This window comes from Columba livia, chromosome 8 (assembly GCF_036013475.1).
Source record: "Columba livia isolate bColLiv1 breed racing homer chromosome 8, bColLiv1.pat.W.v2, whole genome shotgun sequence".
NCBI lineage: Eukaryota > Metazoa > Chordata > Aves > Columbiformes > Columbidae > Columba > Columba livia.
The window spans coordinates 4,210,333-4,228,661 of NC_088609.1; the positions used below are offsets into that span (position 1 = coordinate 4,210,333).

At 51.1% G+C, this 18,329-nt stretch overlaps 1 protein-coding gene across 6 annotated transcripts in view; it reads right to left on the reverse strand.

Annotated features, from left to right (window-relative positions):
• Positions 1-18,329, reverse strand: part of RNF220 (ring finger protein 220) — a 225,050-nt gene that overhangs the window by 62,542 nt on the left and 144,179 nt on the right. For all 6 annotated transcript variants that reach the window (XM_065071565.1, XM_065071560.1, XM_065071562.1 and 3 more), the window contains 2 exons: positions 9,011-9,056; positions 105-200 (listed from right to left, as the gene is read on the reverse strand). In XM_065071565.1, the coding sequence (XP_064927637.1) occupies positions 105-200; positions 9,011-9,056 (142 nt within the window). The remainder of the gene's footprint in view (positions 1-104; positions 201-9,010; positions 9,057-18,329) is intronic.

Here is an 18,329-nt window from a genome sequence, read left to right on the forward strand (position 1 = left end):
GGTGCAGCGCGGAGCTGGGCTCTCACACACTGAGAGCTGTGGGCACTGGGGTGAGCTGGCCGCCTGCCTGAGGCTGAGACCAGTGGCGGCATCCACCTGCTTACCTGGTATCTGTCCGAGTGATGGATGTCATCTGAGGAGTGGGGTGATGCCGTCGGAGAATCTCCTTCCCGCTTGATCGAGGCAGACAACAAAATTGACTGCAAGAGAAAGGAGAAATTCATGCTGTGAGCGTTGTCGAGCTCTCTGCCCCCTTGTTCAGCGGTGCTCAGAGCCACAGAGAGTGTCTGCCGGGTGGTGGGGCTGGCTCTGCACTTCCCATGGGACCCTGCCCCACAATGGGACTGGGCTGGAGGGTTTGGCAAAGTGCAAATGCATCAGGCAACAAAGGGATGGTCACTTTATCCCCAGGTCTGGCGGATGGAGACAGAATCGGTCCTTGCTGGAAATGATGCGTGAGGATCACAGCAGGAATTCACATGGTGAAGCGAAGGTGTCGTGATGTGCAGCAGTGCTACCGTGTCCTCATCCACCCTCCTATGTGCCACTAAATCTCTCAAAGAGCTTTGTAAGCTGCACTAAAGCTCTCGGCACCTTTGCATCGCAACTGCCTCTTGCTTCTGTAATGATGCTATTTATTTTAATAAGCAGCACAGAAAAAAAAAGGGCCTTTTAGAAGGTTAAAAAGATCAGTGATATTTGAGACCTAAGAAATCACTGATAAACTTCAAGTCAATAGTAGGTAAGTCTAAATTCTACACAGAGTGAACTCTAGCGGGAAAATTACTGTGGGAGCTCAACAGCATCTAAAAAATGTACACTGAGTTACAAGTGAACTTTATTATTAGAAGAGTTTAAGGGAAAAATGCAATTTTAAATTCAAATTTAAAATATAAATTAGCTAAACTAGGCTAAATATAGCCCAATACATTGTAAAAAATGTACGCTGGGAAGGCAGCTCTCCAGATGTTTGTTTCTGAGAATCAGCTGGCAAGATCTGACAATAAATGAGTGCTTGGAGATGTGTATGTTTGCGAAGGGAAGTGTAGATATCATCTGAATTGGACAGGTCAAGTGTGGTGACAACATTATTAAAAAGCGTAATACCTTGGAGAAAGGCAAGTATTCCAGAAACATTTGCCTCTGGGCTGAAATGAAACGTGAAAAAAATGTGCATTTTTTGGAAAGATATGAGCAAGTGGAAAAATGACTCAGCATACAAATCGGGTCAGTCAGCAGGATGCGATCCCCCGGGCTTGGACAGCTCTCCCAGTGAAAACAGCACAGCAGCGCGGTGGGTGTGTGCACAGAGGGAGGAGGATTTGGGATGCTGGGTTCGACCCCACAGGCATGAGCTGCCAGCCCTGCTGTGAAGGCAAGACCCACATCCTTGTCTGCACTGCAAGTCTCTACCTTAAGCACAGCTGTATTGGCCAGGCAGAGGTGTGATGTCCCAAAAGGGCTCACGGGGAGTTACCTGCTGGGGTGCACAGTTATCTCCCCAGGCATGGTCCTGTCTGCCTATGCCAGGGGCTGTGCTGGCCGCGTCTCGGGGTTGGCAGGCTCATCAGCTCAGCCCGATGGGGATGCTGGGTGCTGGGTGGGCCGGTGGGAGCCATTGGGCTGGGGTACCCAGCAATGGCTGCCCCAAGAAACCGGTCTCTGCTTCCCAGAGGGGCTCTCCTGCCTCACGTGTTGGCTGAACTCAACTGGTGATGGGTTTTGTTGAGCAGCCCATTTATTTCTAGAGAAGCCCTCTGATAACAAGGTGAAGCACAGTGCAGGCTGAGCTACTGCTGTTGTTTAGTTAATTTTTTAAAGGCAGAACAAGGACCATTTTTGAAGAAGCAAGATTGAACGTGTCCTGTAAAACATAGGGGTGGGGGCTCAAAGCCTTTAGGGGACTCAGAACAACAGCCCTGACTGCAGCAGTGATAATACCCCTCTCCTCCTCTAACAAGCCAAGCACCCTGGAGCTGGGAGAGTTAAATCCGTCTTGTCTTCCAATGTATTCTAGAGAAGGGGAAAAAATACCCATCTCCCCATTCCTTGGCGACAGACAGACAAACCCTCCCCGCCTCCAGCTCCCCCCTCAGCTTCTGGTAGCTCTAATCCAATATTATTATGTGAAAAATGGTTGGGCTAGCTATGGAGACAGTAAATTAAATGTTATGTATTAGTTTTTAGCGTGTGGTCCCGGGAAGAACGCCGGCCCCATTTATTCCACAAACCTCCTGAGCACCATGGCGATGACCTCTGGAAAAACGCAGGGCTAAACTAATCCCAAAGATGTCAATCTCGAGGCCTCTTCTACATACACTTGCAGTTTAGATTAATAAACTGTCTATTTTTAAATTGTGTGCAAGCACTTCAATTCTAAATACCTTGCCGGCATGTTAAACACAGCGTTAGAGATGCCAAGTCACACTTCCCCTTCACTCTTAGGAAACTTGACTTCATTTGTTTTTCTCATTCCCATGCGCCGTGCCACACTTTGCCGGTCAGGCAGGCGTGGGGGCAGCCGGGGGTGCGGGCTCAGGGGCTGCGGGATTAGGAAAAGCACTTGCCATCAGGGTGACTTCCATTTCTACATTAGGCCAGCCTCTCTGCCATCCTGATTTTGGCCTCTTTTTCTTAAATCATTGTGTTGGGGCTGCTTTCCAATGGCTAAATGGTGAGGATGCCTGGCCACAGCGTGCCAAGCTGAGTTGCTGCTGCCCCCTGTATCCACACCGCTCACTCCCACCTGGGTCCCGCCAAGTGGGGAAGGGACAGCAGTGGGATCCACATCCCTCTCTCAGCATGGCTGTGCAGGGAAAAGGCAGCTTCACACATGCCCTCCCAGCCCTCCTGCATGCCCACACTGCAGGGCAGACCCAAATTCTGGCTTCCCACCCCAAAAACATGGCACTGGGTGCTCTGTGTGCAGACAGGTGTGATGTATGGCTGTGTGGAGATGCTTCATAACTTGTGAGTCAGCCGCTTTGGCATGGTGGGAACAAGCCTTTGTGCTGAGATGTCCCTTTTCCTCCTGGGGAAAGGCCACCAGCCAGCTCATCCCTGCCTGGGTGGCCGTTCAGCCCAGTTTCCTTTCAGGGTGCATCTGACTCGGGCTATCAGGGTAAAACCAACCTCCTCCTTCCCTGGTCCACCCATCCCTGGCAAACCACAGCTCCCAGCGTTAAAGACGGAGCAAGGGCCTTGTGTGAGCAGCCATGCAGCCTCATATTTCTCCCTCCCCTTTAAATCATCTCTCCATTGGGTAAAGGCACTCTCTGCGGAGGTTATAAACCCTGAGAGGATCAGCCTGAGCATTACACCTGGGGCAAGCTAAATAAAAAAAGGTCACCGGCGCTTTTTAAACATGGACAAAAAAGCAGTAAAATGTGTTTGGAAAAAAAAAATCTGGCATTAAATCATGACTTTTTGCCTGGCTTGCCTCATTAAAAGTGGCCTTTTGGAAGGTAAAATTATCATTGTAAGTGATAAGATCTTTAAGAAAATAATTCACGGCTTCTTCACCCTTTAATATGATAGCCGCCACCGGCTAATTTTTTTCTTAATGGCAACGAGGCCATCAATCTTGCCCGAGCCCTGTACTCTCTCCTTCCTCCTGCCCCTCCTGCCGTGTCGGGCAGCCATGGCCCCGCTTGGTGTTTCCTTCCCACCCCTTATAGCGCAGGGGAAAAGGCATGTCTGGGTGTATGGCTTCTCCCTCCTGTGTCCGTGGATCTGAGCTCTCCCTGGGGATGCAGCACCAGAGGAAGCAGAGGCCATGCAACCTTGCTCTTGCTGCAAGGTTCACACCTTGGGAGCTCCCGACACCCTCCACGGAGTGTGCAATTTTGCAGTGCTGGGTTGCAGCATCTGCAAATGTTTCAGCAGCCTTGTTGCAATTAGGAACAACATATAGTTTATGTATATAAATACACAGGCAAGTTTGGCATGAATGAAATGTGCATCGCGCAGCCCGTGTGCCAGCAACTGCCATCCCCATGCATCGCGCTCTGGACCTGCTCCTCCCTGCTTGGGCAGAGGGGCCACGGGCAGCTCTGAGGCGATGCCGCAAGGGCACACATGCCAAAACACCGCTGGCTCCCAACCCACAGGGCGCTCCAGCAGGACCTGGGGCAGAGCGAGTGGAGGGGACGGTGGTCAGGGTGCAGCTGCCGGCCCGAGGAAATGGTTGGAAATTGCCGGCACATGCCGCCCCTGGCCCCGAGCGCTGCCGCTTGCCAGCAGCCAGGGCAGGTGTCAGCGTGGGGACTGCCCAGCCGCTGCTGCTGACATGCTGCTGCCTCTCAAGGCCAGTCATTTGACAGTATTAAAGTGCTGGGCTCCTGCTTTCTGATAGCCCTGGAAAAACACAGGGAGTCTATTTTTCTTAAACAATCCATCACAGCTGCTGTCAGCAGAACAAATACCCTAACCCTGCTTTTTATGTATCTATATAGCCTTTTAATTTTTTTTTATTTTTTTTTTTTTTTTATTTTGGCACAAAGTGTTCCCTGCTTGATGCATTCAGCTTTAACTCTGCCGTCTAAATAGGTACTTATCACTTAACATGGAGGTGATGGCTTGACATGTTTTCTGTCTCCTGCCCTCCCCTCCACGGTAGGGAAGCCGTCAAAGTGTTGCTAATAGCTGTTATCACTTGGGAACTGTAACCCGAAAGCAATGAGTGATACCAGGCCTTGCTGTGATTTCCCCCCTTACCTCTACTAGCCATTTTTTATGTTATTGATGGAGGATCCCTGACACAAAGATGCTACTATTAGAGCTGAGTTTCCTAGAAGCTTTTGGTGGGTCCACATTTGCTCCTGGGAAAGTTAGAGGTAAAATTATCTGGTGGCTTTTAGCTGGCAGAGATAAAGGTGGGATGGAGCTGGGGATGAAAAGCTTAAATGTGAGAAGGGTGTGAATGGTGAACAGAAATAATGGTATCGGCAGCTTCTGGCCTTTGCTGAAAGATTCCAGTGGTCCGCAAGTAGAATAAGCTTACAGAAATGTGAGCTAGTGATTTATTTCTGTGTATGTTACGGTCACACCTGGGATTGCAATCAAGCTCTGGGTCCTCTTGAGTGAGACATCAGCTACACAATGGGGAAAGAGCCCTCTTCCAGAACTGCCCATTGGCACACTGGGGATGGAGGAGGAAAGAGGTCTGGCAAAGGTCTGCTGGGCTCTGCCAGCCTGCCCAGCTCCCCTCTGGGACCACGTCCCTCTCCCCTCTGCCTGCCGAACACAGCGGTTTCCCCCGAACTAATGGGAGGGCACAGCTGTTTGGCCCAAGGGGAGTGAGGGGCTTTGTTTGTTCATGGGGTAATTTATTTTATGGAATAAAACTTGGCAGAGATTTTCTTGGAGGGGTTCTGGTATTCATCACCCCAAACTGGTGGGAAACATGGGCAGCCAATACTCATCCTAGGTGATTTCCCCTCCTTCACATATCTGTGGGCTGTTCTCATGTCCCCAGCTTTGCCACAATGCTCAGATTTAGCTTTTTTAATCTTTCCTTGTAAATCAGAGCTACAGAGGGAGGGGGCACAGATATGGTGAGTGACTTCTCCAAGCCTTGGAGTGAGTCAGTGACACAGGAGAAGGAGATACAACCCCAGGGCCCTAACACCCATCCCCTGTTCCTACCACCAGGCACAATATGGAGACGTTAAATGATTGCGCTAGAAATTTCATCTCGAGCCAGGCAGCTGGAAAGGGCTTAATACAGACATTCTGTCAAGGTTTAAGGCTCCAAAGCTTGCTTGCTTCAAAGCTCTTTTTCCTTGGAGGGTTTTAGTGGTCAAATTTCCCTCTAGGTGCTGTAATTCTCTCCTAAACTGCTTGGTGAAGCTGTAAAAGCATGGGAGTGGGTGGGGGAATTGAAGGGCTCCAGCACTGTGGCTCGGTTCCCAGCTCCACCGGAGGTCTCGGAGCAGTGTGCTGGCCATCTGCCCGTGGGCACCCTCCGAGGAGCTGGGTGCACCCCTAAACAAACCTGCCATGAGCATCTGCTGGGCGCGGGAGATGGATTTTGTTCCTGGCCATTCACTTCAAGGGTTTGTCTGCACGCACTGGATCGTTAGTGGGAAAGGCAATTGTCAGTCGTGTATCAGGAAGCAGCAGTGGAAAAGGGGTGTCAAACCCAGCACAAGAGCTGGGATGCTGCACAGAGCCCAGCCTCTTCCCTTCAGCGGTCAGTACCAGCACTTTCAGAAAGGATATAAGAAAATTCAGCAGATGCCATTAGGTGACAGGTAACAATCTGAAGCTAATATCCTGAAAGTTAGGGGCTGAGATCTCTCTGGGCAGAGATGATATCCCACCTAGATGATAGCCCATGGAAGAAGAGCCACGGGCCAGACAGGCCGTGGCAAAGAAGTGCTCTTAGGTAGCTGGGAGGACTGGAGGACGCCAACTCTCAGAATTACTGCTGGCTGTTTAAGGAAGAACAGGAACGGTCTGACTTAGGCTTCTCATGCACCTCAACAATATGGGTTCAACTCAATGTGTGCTCCATTCCTGCACAACTCCTCGCAAGAGGCAGTCAAGGCAAGAGGGGAAGGGTAAGGGAAGAGCATGAAACATGGAATGATGCCAGAATGGCCAGAGGCTGCCCGAGCCCAGCTTACTGTCACCAGCTTTCCTAAGTAAGTGTCAGTCAGGGTTGGATAGAAGTCTCATCCTGAGGCTCACCATGCAGGTTTGTCAGCTGATTTTCCAAGTGGCTTGTCCGCACTGGCATGGCAGGATTGATCTGGCTTGGTCTCTCATGGAAAGCAGATGAGGATCTGGAATGCTGCGGGGCTGTTTGGGGCTCAGTGCTGCCCCCCAATCTGCCTTTGCAGGGAGGGACTCCAGGCACCCAGAAGACGTGTTGATCTGAGCCCCCCAGCTCACAGATGTTGCTTGGCCATCATTGCCTACATCGGCTCCAATAATAGAAGAACCTGATACAATAATCCTGCATTCATCACATCCCATGTTGAGTGATTGGATTTTCTTTGACATATCGCCATGAAAATTGACCCAGTGCAGTGAGTGACAGCTCTTCAGGGGCAGGAAAACGGCAAGCATGGAACATGCGTTTACATCTGGGCTTTTATTGCCAGGAGAGATGTTTGCCAGGGTAACAGTGGGGAAGGGATGGGAGCAGAGCCAGGAGAAAGTGCATGGGTGGGTTAAATCCCCTGTCCCAGCTGCACCCCAGGAGGAGCCTCAGGCCAGCACAGAAGCAGCAATGGTAATGATACTATATGCAAGAGTCCTAAATGAGTCCTAAAGTTGTATTGAAGTCACTGGTAACCACAAAAGTAACATGTCCAGGCTGCACACCACCTCAGTTCCCATGTCTCTGAGTGGAACCAGCCATTGCCTGTGCTGCCAGGGGATGGGGAGGTGCAGCCCCTTTCTCCCACTGCTGAGCTGCTGGACCTTTTGTTGGCACCAAGAGAAGAACCAGCCAGGAAATGCTGTTGTTCCCACCCCACGTTGCAAACACTCTGTGGACACAAAGGGAAAAAGCAGCCTTCATCTCCCTACCACCCTCTTCCTCAGTCCCACCTGGTTACAAAGGGGCCTTTAATACCAAGCTCAGGTGAAGGTGACAGTGCTGTGCCTTCCTGTGCCACACAGGACTTGTCTCCCAGCAAAAGCCACCTAGAAATAACAAATCCTCCTGGGCTGAGAGGCTTTCAAGCTCTCTGAGAAGGGAATGAAAGATTTCCTGATTTCACCCTCTCCCTCCCTGCTCTCCTGGCTTCTTGAAGTTAATGTTCTTAGCCCCAGATGTGACGGGCAAAGGGAAAAGATCCATGTGGTGACAGGGGACGATTGATCTCTTTTACAGAGAATGACGCTCCAGTCCCAGTTTAATCCCCTCGCTCAAGGCAAATGGGATTCTTTGTCAATGGAAACTTCAAAAGCCGGGCCCTGCCGTGAGATGGACCTTCTTCTTTATCTGGTCTCTGTCAGTCACTTTGCGGCGTTTCCCTCCAAAGACCTAATCTGTCTTCCTAGCCATCCTTCTCCCTCACAGGCGTTGTGTTTGGGACTGTTGAGTTATCTACACTCAGACCTGATGAGGAGGGAAGAGGAAGCTTGCAGAGTTCAGCTGCTTTCATTTTGTGAGTGCCCTTTCCAGCTCCTTCGAGACATACCATGGCAGCTGTGGATTTTCAGTGATGGGTGGGTGGGTTTGGAGATTGCTTTCCGCTCTGCTTGTTTTTCATGGGAGAAGTAGCCAGGTCTCCCCTCTCCCCCCAGGACAGGGCACAGGAGACAGAGATAGTTACACAGACCATGGGAATGCCAAAGGTGTGGTGCACTACAGAGTACTGCTGCGATCTTTATCTTCCCTTGGAGGGTTTGGGAAAATTTGGGGTTTATTTGGGAGGTGCAATGGCCAGCTGCACAGCTGGGTGTTCCCTGCCACCCACTTACCTGCCCAAGCTCTGGTCCTTCTGTCCAGCTAACAGTAATACTAATGAGTAAATAATGACCCTTGCAGTGATGCCGTGATGGATTTTTGCATTCTGAGTCAAGGGGACGGGAGGTGGGTCCTGGGAAGGGGGGTGTGACTGAGGTGGGGTCTTTTAGTGATTTGGGCTCCTCCTTGGGTGTGCTTCACTCCCCCTGAGACAGTTCCATTCCCCTCTTCCAAGAGTGGCATATGGCTCTGGCTCCAGGAACTCCCGCACCTGATTTCCCAGACTGAGCTCAGCCTGCATGTGATCAGCTCTCATTAGCTGTCATTAGACACAATCTGGAGTCCCAGAGCCCGCCAGGTCCTTCAGCTCTGCCATCCTTTGGCTGCACAGGGAAGGAGAGAGCTCTGTGTGGGGACTTGACCGCTACAGCTCTGCAGGTGCATGGGAGCAGCAGCTTCCCCCAAAGCACCGTCACCTTCCTGGGGGACACTGAGTAGCAGGACAGAGAGTGGGCTGGGAAGGCGAGGGGGTGTGAGTAGCATCCCTTTCGCGGGGGGATAGCGTGCCGAGTTGTGCCCACTTACCTTGGGGGTGCCTGCTGCCATGGCATCCTTCAGGATGGAGCTCTTGCTGCCAAGAGAGAAGAGAATGGGGTCAGAGTCACAAAACCTCTGTGGTGGGCAAGAGGGGGAGTGCTTTGAGGGATCTCACGGAGGTCAAATAGCAAAGTGCATGGCTCCCCCTTCCCCAACTAACAAGAACCTCCTCGCCCTGACTGGAGGGGCATGGAAAGGAGGGCAGGGCCAGCGGTTTCTCCAGTTGGAATAGAATGGTCTTAAGAGTGGAAGCTCCCAAATCCAGACACACAATGCAGAGTCAAATCCCAAATCTCCCCCTGCTCAGGAGCCTGCACAGCTCCCCTCCCAGCCCTGGGAAAAGCAGGGACCAAGGGTGCAGGGACACGGGGAAAAAAGCCAGGGACAGGGGAGCGGAGGTGGCGAGCCCTGCATAGGGTCAGGCACAATAGAAAAAAAAAAAAGGAGGTGAGGAAAAAGAAGGAGATTAAAGTGGTGTAAGAGCAAGGGGAAGAAGATCCCCTCACTCAGCTCCAGCCACGCTGTGGAGGCAGCGGCTCTGCCGGAGGCTGGAGTGATTTGTTAATTCAGCTTGTTCCCCATTTAGAAGGGAAAGAGGTCCCTGCCACGGCGCTCCTCCTCGCCTGCCCTCGCCAGCGGGAGATGCTATAGATTTAATAACACCTTCCCCCCTCCAGACAGGTTAAACTTGAAACAATTACATATCAAAGCCGACATGGCGGGGAGGCCTGCACTGTAATTTTTTGGTTATTAAAGTAATCTCTCTCATGTAAATTCTCCTGCTAACATGCTGCAAACAGCATTAGGAAATAAATTATTTCCCCATGATTCGATTTGTCAATGCAAAGCACCTGCAGCAGGCAAAAGGCTCTTGAAATATGTTGCCAAGCCCAGTGCCTGTGCTTGTAAGTGCATGGCGGTGGGGCGGCTGGCTCCCGGCTCCCCATCGCCCCGGGGAGATGATGGATGGGTGGGTGGAGGGGGGAGGTTAGCGGGGGGAGGCGGAGGTTGGGGAAGGGCGGGGGGAATAGAATTGTGTTTAATAACAAAATTTGTATGCAAGCCTGCATCCCAGGCTAAGGATGAGTGATCGGCAGCCAGAAAGTATTAAAAAGCCTCGCTAAACAGATGCTGACAATAGAACAAGACATATCAAATCAGATCTACTTCAGAAACATTAATATACACACGCACACCCGCCCGCGCGCGCGCGCCCGGCTCCGCACACCCGCGCTCCTTTCTTCTCAATCACAGCAATATGGGAGACATCAATAAATTTTTATGAGACTTTTAGAAGATCAACACGGTACTAGATGTGACAAAAAAGCAATGTGCCTGTCATGTTCGCTTTGTCGGGGACACTTTAGCCCCAGATGCCGAGCTGCAGTGGCAGCGGGGAGAAATTGAATTTGGCTGGCTTTAATCTGCCTTGATTTGGCAGATGGCTGGGTGTTATGAAATGAGCAGGGATGGAGGAAGGTGTTTTCTCCTGGGGCTATGGCCTCCCTCCTCTTCTAGTGCCACCACCCTTGCCTCCCACCCCAAAATGGGGGCCAACATGCAGATGTCCATCGCCATCATGTCACCCTGAATGCCACAGCTCTGCTCCTGGAGCAAGTGGCTGCAGTTACTGGAGAATCACGGATCAAGGGGCTGGGACATCGTCTCCCTCGCAGCCCCCCGTCCCCACTGGGATGCGCTGCTGGGTGCTTCCCTGGGGGTGCAGGATGCCCACATGCCCCATCGCCTGGCTCTGCACCCCCAGCTCTCGCGAGATGGAGGGGAGCAGAGTCAGTCCCTGCTCCCCCAGAGACGCAGCCCTGGCACCAGCTCCTGCCTGCGCCCGAACACACGCGATGGAAGGATTTTCACCCCCCCACCACCTCCAGCACTACCTTGAATTTCTCAGTCACTCAAAGGGTGAAACAATGTGTTTTTTTTCCTTTATAATCCACACACCAAGTTAAAAAAACCCCAAACAATCATATAAACAAACTAATTTCCTCCCTTTTCTTGTTAAAGGTGTTTAAAATTATTCCTTTTTGAGGGAAAGAGGAAGAATCTCATTAATTCCTCCCAAAAATGGTGTTAGCACCAGGAAACTGCATTTTTCAGGATGAGAGTCTCTGGTCAACCAAAAGGCCAAGCCCTCTGCTATTGGGGCTGATGGGGAAGGGAACTGCATTAGACAAACTCTGCCAAGTTATTTTATTCTTCATTTGCAGGATTATTAAGAACCACCCCCCTCCTTGCAATTTAACCCCAATCTATTGCTAATAAGAGTTTGCAATTTGGTTTTATTTATTTCCAAAGATGGGTCTGGAGTGGGCACAAGCCCTTGTTGCCCGTGTCCCAAGACTCTGCCATTTAAGGGTGCTTTCCTCCACCCCACTAAACAATCCCCCAAATTGCAGCGGCTGCAGCCCCCCACGGCTCTTAAGGATGCTGGAATCAGGCTGAGAATTGAAAGGCCGTCAGCAAAGAGAAACCTTCCCCTCCATAAACACTGCAGACAAATTAAAAATGGTAAAAGGGAAATCAAGACCTTTAAAGTTCAAACACTTTTCGGTGCCTTTTAAAGTTTTTTCGCTCTAGGCCCTTGCGGAGAGCACAATCTTTGGAGACCTTGGGATTCTCTTTAATCACCCAGCCAGGCTGTAGTGGTCTGAAATGATTACACATTTACATAGTAATAACCCCAACACTCCCCACATTATTTCATGGCTAGCATATTTCCACTCCGCGAGTGATCCATGTGTTTTAAATTATAACCTGTACATAGGAAATTAGTTACTAAGTACAATATTCACGGGCTCGTCTGACACTTCTAATTAAGGTGATTTACACAGAATTATCCTACGAAATAAAAAAATGGTGTTTTGCTAGCTAATAAAATATAATTACTACCCGCTTTTATAAGTTACAGTTAGTTTTAATCTATTTGGGGAATTGTTTATCTAGTTCATTACAGCAAAATAACTTCTTTCCCTTTTAGGCAACCTCCCCAAAAGTACCAAATGAGACAAGAAACGCCCTGGAAAGACCCAGCAATTTGGGCAGCCTCCTTCTCTCTCTCCCGATGGGTTTGCATTTCCAAGTGATACAAGGCTGTTTCCACGCTGGTTCCCTTTCTCAGGGCTGTGGCACCAGTTCTGGCTGTGCATTCGTGCATCCCCACGTGCTCGAGTGCCCTGCATGTCTGCAGGGACAAAATACGGTCCCAGCCCTGGTGCTGCTGGAGGCCTCTGCAGCCATGTCACCTGTTGACACTAATGGGAGCTGCATGGCCAGGTCCCCACGTGCCCCAGGGCGCTTGCTGGGGACCCAGTGCTCCTCTATATTAGGGCAAATCAGCTTTAAGAGGAACATTAACTCTCAGCCACAATGAAAGCAAGACACAGACTACACCACAGATATGCAGGTGTGTATTAAGGCTAGGCAGGGATTTGGTTAGGAGCATCCCCAGATCTAACAGGGAATCCCCTCGTTATCCCTGGGCGAGCCTCGAGGGGCTGTTCAGACCCAGCGCTTGGGCTGTGATATCCCAAAGGGCAGCTCAGCACATGGAACGTGTGCCCCCTTTACTCACAGCCTTGCGGTTTCTCTACCTCTGCCACGTTGCTGTCACACACAATAACCTTCAGATTTTGTTGTTGTTTTGTTATGATCTTGCTTTTTGGGGTGTTCTTGTCATACAAAGGAAAGAAAATGCAATATGCAGAGAATGGTCCCTTATCATCCTCATGGACAGAAGCTGCTGCCTCCCATGTGAAGAACCCAAGGCATGAGATGTGGGACAAGTGATCTGATTGTGTTTTACCACTGGCAAGGTGGTACTTCTCCCTTTCCTTTAAGCCTTTGCTCTTGCAAGCCACTGCAGGAATCTCAGCTTTCCTCCAAAAGAAAAGAGACATTTTCTGGGTGCCAAAGCCAAGCAGAAGCCCTGCCCAGAGCCCAGCAGAAGCAGGCAGGACTCTTGCTGCCAGGCAGCTGCCCCAGGGGAGCAGGGCAGGAATTCTCCTCCTCCACATTTACCATAGCACATGCACTGACCCTGCAAGCATCAGGGCATCGCCACAGCACCCTGGAGCAAGGCTTAGGAAGCTCTGCTGTAACTGTAGCTGCAGTTTGAGTGTTTGCCAGCACAAAGAGACCAAAGGAGAGAGATGCACTTAGAGGGGAAATTTGGCCACAGAGCAGTGATGGGATTTACCTGAAGTCTCAGTGCAGCAGCAGTAGGGCCAGAAACAGCCCCAATGATGTGCTTCAGCCCACCACAGCCACGTGGGTTCCTCAAACATGTTCAAAACAGATTTCTGCAGATTCCCCCACTCAGAGCAAGTCAGGGCTTATGAAGAGCATCCATCAAGGAAAGGCTGAGCTCAGTACTTGGCATGGCTTCTGGCCCCAGCCACACTCGCCTCACCTAATTAATAACAACTGCAAGAGAAGTAGTTCCTTGAGCTTGGGCAGATACAGTTGTTTGTGCTCATCCCTTAACGACATTGCAGTCAGAAGAGGTTTAAGGAGGTGGTAAGAGGGCTACTGCTGTGCTGTCCTCCAGCTCAGCAGCAATCTGGATTTAACAGGCACCAGCCAGAGCACATGCAGTTCCCGCATGAGATCCCACAAAGCCAAAAGGTTTCTACAGGCTGGGGCTAACTGATGTATTTCTTATAAAAAATACCAGTAGAAACAATTTATTTTCAGCTGCAGGACTTGCAGCTCAAACACACAAACACACAGCCCTGGGATGGGAGCCCCAGCAGAAGCCACCCGCAGGGCTGTGCGGATGGGACCACCAGCCGTAAATAAGCAGTCGCTGGGTAGAGAGAGAATTGGATTTTTGTGAATGCCGGTTTAAATAAGTGGAAGTGTCACTTAAAGCCTAAATAAGGAAATGGGAGTTTGATTTCTGTTTTTTTCTTAAGCTACATGAAGCCAGATCCTCACCTAGCTGAGGTGACAGCCCCTGGTGTGGACGAGCATGATCCGTGTCAGCAGGGGATGCACCCTGGGGTTTTTAGCGTGCTGTGGTTCCACTAGCAGCACCTGCTCCAAGTGCTGCTTAGAAGACCTCCTGCATCCCATGAAGGGGAAAAAGGCTCAGTGGTGCTAAAAATTGACAAAGATGCTGGAATCAGGACTAGAAATGCTCTGCACCTACAGTCTATTTGCTCTGTCCTATGTGCACCCCTGGCTCTTTCTCCCCAGTGGATTTTTCTTTATCAGCTCTGGTGCCCCAAGTCCCTGCCAGGAGCCCCACTCAGAGCAGGTGACAGATGTCTGGATGAGGATGCGATGGTCCACATGTTGAGGGAGAAGCAGGAGGCTGGGGTGGATGAGTTGTTTCATTTCTCTCTCACTATTTGAGAAGAAGGTGGCTGAAAAAATAAAGAGGAAAGTCGGAGGGAAAGGTCATGCATGAGATTGATCTGGGGGGCTCTTTGCTACAGTGGCTGTAATGACTGTTTAATTATTCCCAGCTCACGTGGCAGTTCAGAAGAGGTTCTGTAGAAGGCATGCATTGCTTAAGGGCAAATAACTGACCGAAGATTTATTTCTCACCCTTGGGTTTCCATGCATCCCTTCCCAGGGCTCCCGCAGTTGTGGCAGAGGAGGGTTTTGCCTTCTGAGGTCCCAAACCCCAGACCTGGAGTCAGGGAATGGGCTGTCGGGTACCACGGGTGCAAAGGGACTTCAAGGAGCATTCACAGCGTTTTCAAGGCATTGCATGAGCGAGGGGATACACGACCCACAACTTTTCTCACCTGCTGTGCTACCCTGGAAGTCTGACCCCTGAGAAGAGCTCTCATTCATGGATTACAGGCAGCACCCAGCTGCTCTGCCTGCCCTGGGGTCTGCCACAGGAGGAGAGGAACCGGGCGTCTCTAAGCAGGATAGGCAGCTGCACGGCTGGTGCTATCTCTGCTGGAGAAGCCGTGGATGAAGGGTCCAGGCTGCTGCCGTTCCCACCACCTGAGTGCATGGGAGGAAGCTGGAGGGTCTCTCTTCCATTTCTGTCTGTGATTAATCTGCCACAGCGAGGGGCAGGGACACAAATCAGAGGGGGGATGAAAGAGGATAAATCCACGGTATCAGCAGCACCACATTTGCTAGATAATAAACAGACTCCTTTCCTCATAAATTTCCCTCTGTCCCCCATGGTTCCCTGCCATTGACAGACATGGAGCTGGGCTGCTCCTGGCCTTTCTGGTGTCCTGGCCAGTGGAGACATCCACGGCTCTGCTGAGGAAGCCTGGGACCCTTCTCCCAGGCTGGCATTCTTCATCCCCTGCACACACTGAGGTGTAGCAGGGGCTGCAGAATGCACAGCAAAGCCCCTCCAGGCTCATGGGCTTTACATGATCCATGGGACACCCCAACTGGCTGCCATGAGGTGGCCCACATAAGCAGGTGAACTGAGTAGGAGAAGCACTAGAGACACCAGGCACTCTTTAATTTACTTGGTATTTCCACTCTCCAACCCAGCCCTCCCAGGTGTGGCTTGTTTTCTCTCCCTGCCCCAGCACAATGTGGTTTCATCACTCCTCATTTTGGCAGCAGCCATCTCTCCTGCTTCTCCACACCCCATGCGGGGATGTGACCCTGTTAGCTGCCCCAGAGTGGCAGGTGGCCCTGTTCAGGTGTCACCGAAAAGCTGACACTTACAGGTGGATTTCTCTGGTGGTGGAGTGTGTTTAATTTAAATCTGCCAGAAATCACACTGCTGGAATAAGCTTCAGGTGATGCCGCTTCCCACACACCTGGAGATGTGTCTGTGCCTTGAATCCAGAAACCCCTGACCACAGAGTCATGCAGAACCCCTCTGCCATGGGGTGGCATAGGATGCCCTGCTGCTGCTGTGGGACAGAAACCATTGCCCAGGGGGCTCAGGGTAGAGCAGAGCAAGATGTGAATGACCCCCCCATGGTGCTCCAGCCCCCAGAGCAAAGCAGCAGCTCTCAAGCACCAGCCCTGCCCCAGCAGCCTGGTTTTGCTGGAGGACGTTGGCTGTGGTGCAAACCCTGGGTGTTTGGGATTAGGACCTCAGTGCTGGGGTTGGGTCTCCCCTTGGAGCATCTGGGCTTGGAGGCTCATGCATGTCAGGACTTGCACCTGGGGAGAGCATTGGGGAGACATCACAGGTAGTGAACTGCTCTGTTGAACACCTTAGGGGTGCCAGCACCCTCTGGGAGAGCCCCCAGGACCCTGAGTGTGTTGGCTGCCCTCCCCATGGCCTGGGGAGATGGTGCTGCAGGGCACGTACCCAGTCCCACCTCGCAAAGCACCATCAGGCACTTAGGATTACCTGTCCCCACCATCTCCCCAGCCTGGATTTATGCCTTGAGGGGTCACCTCTGGCAAGACTCTAATAACACGACTTTATTAGCTTTCTTGTTCCTTCTTTAAGATACAGTGGCAAGGGGGGAGGAGGGCAGCGGCACCTCGGGAAGGAGCGGGGGCCGTACGGGTAGGAAGCAGCTGCCCTCGCGATTCCCCTTCTCAGTGACAAGGAGGAGAGGGAGAAAAATGATGCTCCCTCGAAATTTATCATGCACCCAATTACAATGTTAATTGGCAAGTCCCAGAAATCAATTAATTCGCAAATTTTTTTCAATTAAAAATTAAGATAAATCATAAAATGTTATTAAGCAAAGGCCAAACTCCGTGAACTTCTTTTCTTTTTTTTTTTTTGTAGGCATCTGGGGCTTTTTTTTGAATTTAAATAAAAAAAGAGCTGTGTTGCCAAAGCCCGATGCCCTTGAGTGCCTTTGCTGAAGCGCAGGGGGCTGTCATCAGCAGGACTGGGCTGAAGACAGATAAAAAAATATCGACCAGTCGGACACACTGCTTCTGCTTTATTGATCAGGCGGGAATTTAACTTGCTGTGCATATCCACCGTGTCAGCAAGGGCCACGGGCGAAATTAAAAGTACTTGGCTTGGAGATGTCGCCTTGATACCGGGGGGTGGGGAGAGAAGGAGGGAGGGGGAAGGAGAGGGGGAGAAAGGGAAGAAAGGAAAAGAAGGTGGAAAAAGAAGAAGGAAAAAGAAGGAAGAAAAAGGAGAGAAGTTGAGGAGCAGGAGGTTGCAATGCCTGCTCTTCCCCAGCTGCAAGCTCACTTGTTGGCCTGTGCTCCTTGCCCTCTCTGGAGCGCTCTCAGATGTCTACTGCATGCAAGGAAAGGAATCAGCATGTATTTTGATGGATCTTTGAAAAAGAAACCCTCCTTGCTCAGAAACATCTCTAATCTCACCCATTCAGAGGCTGGGGGACCCGCAGTGTTTGCTGCACAAGAAGTCTGGGGAAGTACCTGGCCATCAAGTTAAAGTCTTCAGGCATAAATCGAGGAGACCTGAGGCGAGAGCCGTGACCCTGATGTGACACATGACAACAGAGCTAATTTGGGTTTTACACACTCTATTTATCCTGCTGCGGCTGCTCGCCCTTCCCAGAGCAGCTGCTTGTGCTGGGAAGGTCTTCTCCAAGGGCCCCTTGGGACAACACAATGCTCAGCAGATCCCACTGAAATGAAGCAAACCCTTGCCTGGGGCAGTGTGAGGAGCAGCTGTATTTAAACACAGGGCTCCCTGAGCAGGAGAGGGGTCTGAGCTACGTCTCATAACTTGCTCTGGGTCCTTATCCTGACCAGGAGTAACACAGAAAGCAGCTATAATTTGGGTGTGCATGGACCACAGGATGGTGGCTTCTCTCCTCATCCATCAGCAGGAGTCTCTGTTGCAGACTCCGAGGGGTTAGCATGGGATGACTTTATCAGAAAGACCACAAAACACGGGGAAAACAACCTGTGAAAGGACGTGAAATCCAGAATGTGTCTCCAGATGGCTGGAGACTTCCCTCAAGGACACTGACCCTGGCTGGAATGACCAGGTCATCTCCCAGGGTCCCAAAACCTTCATGTTTTAGCTATTCTGCCAGCTTCCTCCTTATTTCTTATCCCACCAGGCCCAGAGCTGCCTCTGTCCCCCAAGGAGAGCTACCACCGTGCCTCTCTGCATAAAGAAACCTTGAGCTGAAGCCCCACCCAGCAGGGTGAGGATGCTCAATGTGGTGCCAGGAACTGAGGCAGCACTTTCTGCTTCCACCTCAGCTGCCAAGGGAGCGAGGATTAAAAAGAGTGAGAGGAAAAGAGCACATGGGCAAATGAGGGAGAGGAAGGTTCCGAGGGACACCGGAGGAAGATTTAAGCCTGGGCAGAGGTGCACTGGGAGCTGCTCTAGTCCCATGGTTTGCTCCTTTACTCTGACATGAAACTAAGCTAGTTCCAAGAGACAGGCTAGATA